The sequence below is a fragment of the Nicotiana tabacum genome, chromosome 6, assembly GCF_000715075.1.
Source record: "Nicotiana tabacum cultivar K326 chromosome 6, ASM71507v2, whole genome shotgun sequence".
NCBI classification, from domain to species: Eukaryota; Viridiplantae; Streptophyta; class Magnoliopsida; order Solanales; family Solanaceae; genus Nicotiana; species Nicotiana tabacum.
In genome coordinates, this window is record NC_134085.1 from 94,381,249 (window position 1) to 94,383,840 (window position 2,592).

At 39.0% G+C, this 2,592-nt stretch overlaps 1 protein-coding gene across 1 annotated transcript; it reads right to left on the reverse strand.

Moving 5' to 3' along the window:
• Positions 1 to 484: 484 nt before the first annotated feature.
• LOC107762990 (RING-H2 finger protein ATL66-like) lies at positions 485 to 1,401 on the reverse strand. Its single transcript, XM_016581398.2, has one exon. The coding sequence runs from the start codon at positions 1,170 to 1,172 to the stop codon at positions 642 to 644; it is 531 nt and encodes a 176-aa protein (XP_016436884.1). The 5' UTR covers positions 1,173 to 1,401; the 3' UTR covers positions 485 to 641.
• Positions 1,402 to 2,592: the final 1,191 nt, after the last annotated feature.

Consider the following 2,592-nt stretch of genomic DNA (forward strand, 5'->3'; position numbering starts at 1 on the left):
TCGTCAAAGCTTGACTTACACTTATAATTTAAGCGAGTTATACAATATAGTTTATATTATCTAATCAATTTTCAAATACCTAGAGATACGAGCAATCTTCTGCAGATTACTTCACGTTACCTTTGAGATTATACTCCTATGGTTTATCCGTAAAAATAAAAAATCGCTGAAACAAAAACGGAGTACCACAAAAAAAGAAAAACCCCATACGGAAACACCATTTACTACTCTTATTAAAACTTACATGGTGCAGAAAAAAGGAATCCTTACCTAAGGAAATGGATATGACATGCTTGGCCTGTAGCGGAAATTACTGTACAAATTTTCATTCGATTGAGTATTTCTTTCTTACTCAATATTTCCTGCCGGTTTTGAAGCTATTAATTCGAATTACGTCAGAAAATCTAATATCGGAATATAGTTCCTCCCTCCATTGCAAATCCACTAGAAGGAAAAAGATGGTAATTTCTACTATTTACAGTTTATATTACTATCCATCTTCAATTAACAAGAAAATAAACCCGTGTTAATCTAATTACTGAAAGAAAATAATCTTGCTAGAGATAAAACTCAAAAAAAAAAAAGAAAAAAAGAATAACGTAAAACGAAGCTTCTGGAGCATAAATACTGACACGGCCGAGTCAAACAGCTGAGTCAAATTGGATAGAGGCACGACACAGTGGGCAACTCGACTGATTTCTAAGCCATTTATCAACACACTCTGAATGATAACAATGTTGACAACTCGGCAAAACTTTTACCTTATCACCATCTTGAAAAATCCCTAAACAAATACAACACTCAACTTCCGCAGCGGTATTACCTCTACAGTCCGAACTTCTGTGTAATATAATAGGCAAATTGTCAATAAAAGCCGGGTCAAGACCTTGTGGTGGTGGAGGAACCGACGGCGCGTGAGCAGAACGAGCAGCTTCCGCGCTTGAGGGAGAACGGAACTTGCAGACCCAGCGAGCGTAAAGGAAAAGAAGAGTAGCTATAAGAATGATAGCAAAGAGGACGACAACGAAGAAGAGTGTACGGCCGCGGATTTGGAAATCGTTATCGTCGAACTCGGCGTAGTGCCAATGGAAGGAGTGAGAATTTTGTGATGACATGGCGGACTGAGGCGCGTTTAAAGAGGAAGAATCGGAAGCAAGATTATTGGAAGACATGGGATTGGATCTGAAGGCCTCTGTGTTTCTTCACTTACATAAGTAGTTTTGTAGATGACATGGAATGGTAGGTTCATAATTGTAAGAAAGAGAGAATTAAATACTCTCATCCCTAGCGCGTGAAATGCATGGGTCTCAGTAATTATGGAAAGTGAACTATTTAACTTATAGGAAGTCATTGTTCGGCACAAGTTGGAATATAACTAAAGGAAAAAGGGTTGCCTTCCCATTTCTTTTTATATACGGAAAATAGCCAAAAATATCCTTGAACTATTTGAAATAGCTCATAAATAGTTTTTATTTATTTTTGCTATCAAAAATATCTCTGCCGTCTATGTTTTGGACCACAAATACCCCTTAAACCATTAGTCTTGCCATTAAAGCTAACATGGCTGTCCAACTGGATTAGATTTGCTTACATGGTCATCCACATAAGCAATCCAGCATAATTTGGTGCTCTTGCGGGTCTAAAGTCTCATCATAATTTGGTATGTTTGGCTTCTTAAACCTCTTCGGAATTAACTCCGGTGCTGCGCTTGGTTTCAACGGCAAGTGAGTATATTTTTTCGAATCTAGGCCCTTCAAAACCGGTGGTTCGCCCAGAATCCGATCCATTCGGGTGTGAAACTCCTTTGCTTTCTGATCCATCCATTCGTTCATTTATCTCATAAATCTCATGAGCTCGATTTTGAAGGGATCATTACCGTTATCGTTACCAGATCCGCTACTGGTCTCCCTGGCACCGTCGACACCAACCTCACCCCTCTGTGTATCGTTATCAACTTTTTTAGCCGTTTTATTTGTAAGAACACGGGGAGGAACCGGACCCCTTCTATTTGTGTTTTAGAAGCGCCTGACAATGCTTGCTTCAATTCTATCATCACCCAATTTTGCCTGGAGAGGTGACCCATAATGGCTTTCTGTTGCTCTCTCAAGATTCTTACTGTTTCCACAACATGTTCCTCTTCCGCGTCATCGGGAGTTGGTTCCTGTACATGCCAAGGGTACTGCCCTTCACGAACTGGGGTTGCCTCGTCTCCTTCATTATAGGTGTCACTGATTGAATCCTCACATTGAGGTAGATTTTTGTATCCCTCAATGTTGTGTGCGATGTTAACATCATTAGCTACCATTTTTGATTTCTTGCTAAAGAAAAAATCAAACAAGTTAGTAATAAACGCAAGGACCAACTCAATCACGCCACTATCTAAGCTCCACAGCGGAGCCAAACTATTTTCCCATAAAATAGTACAGTTAAATTTATTACATGGTTTATAGACAAGCGAACTAATTTGATCCAAAAATGGTAAATAAACAAGATAAATAGTAAGACTTAGCGATTAAGATTGAAGAAAATGACAAGCCTGGCTCCGAGAACAGCATCTCTAAGGACAGAAATGAGAACAATATAAAAGAGCAA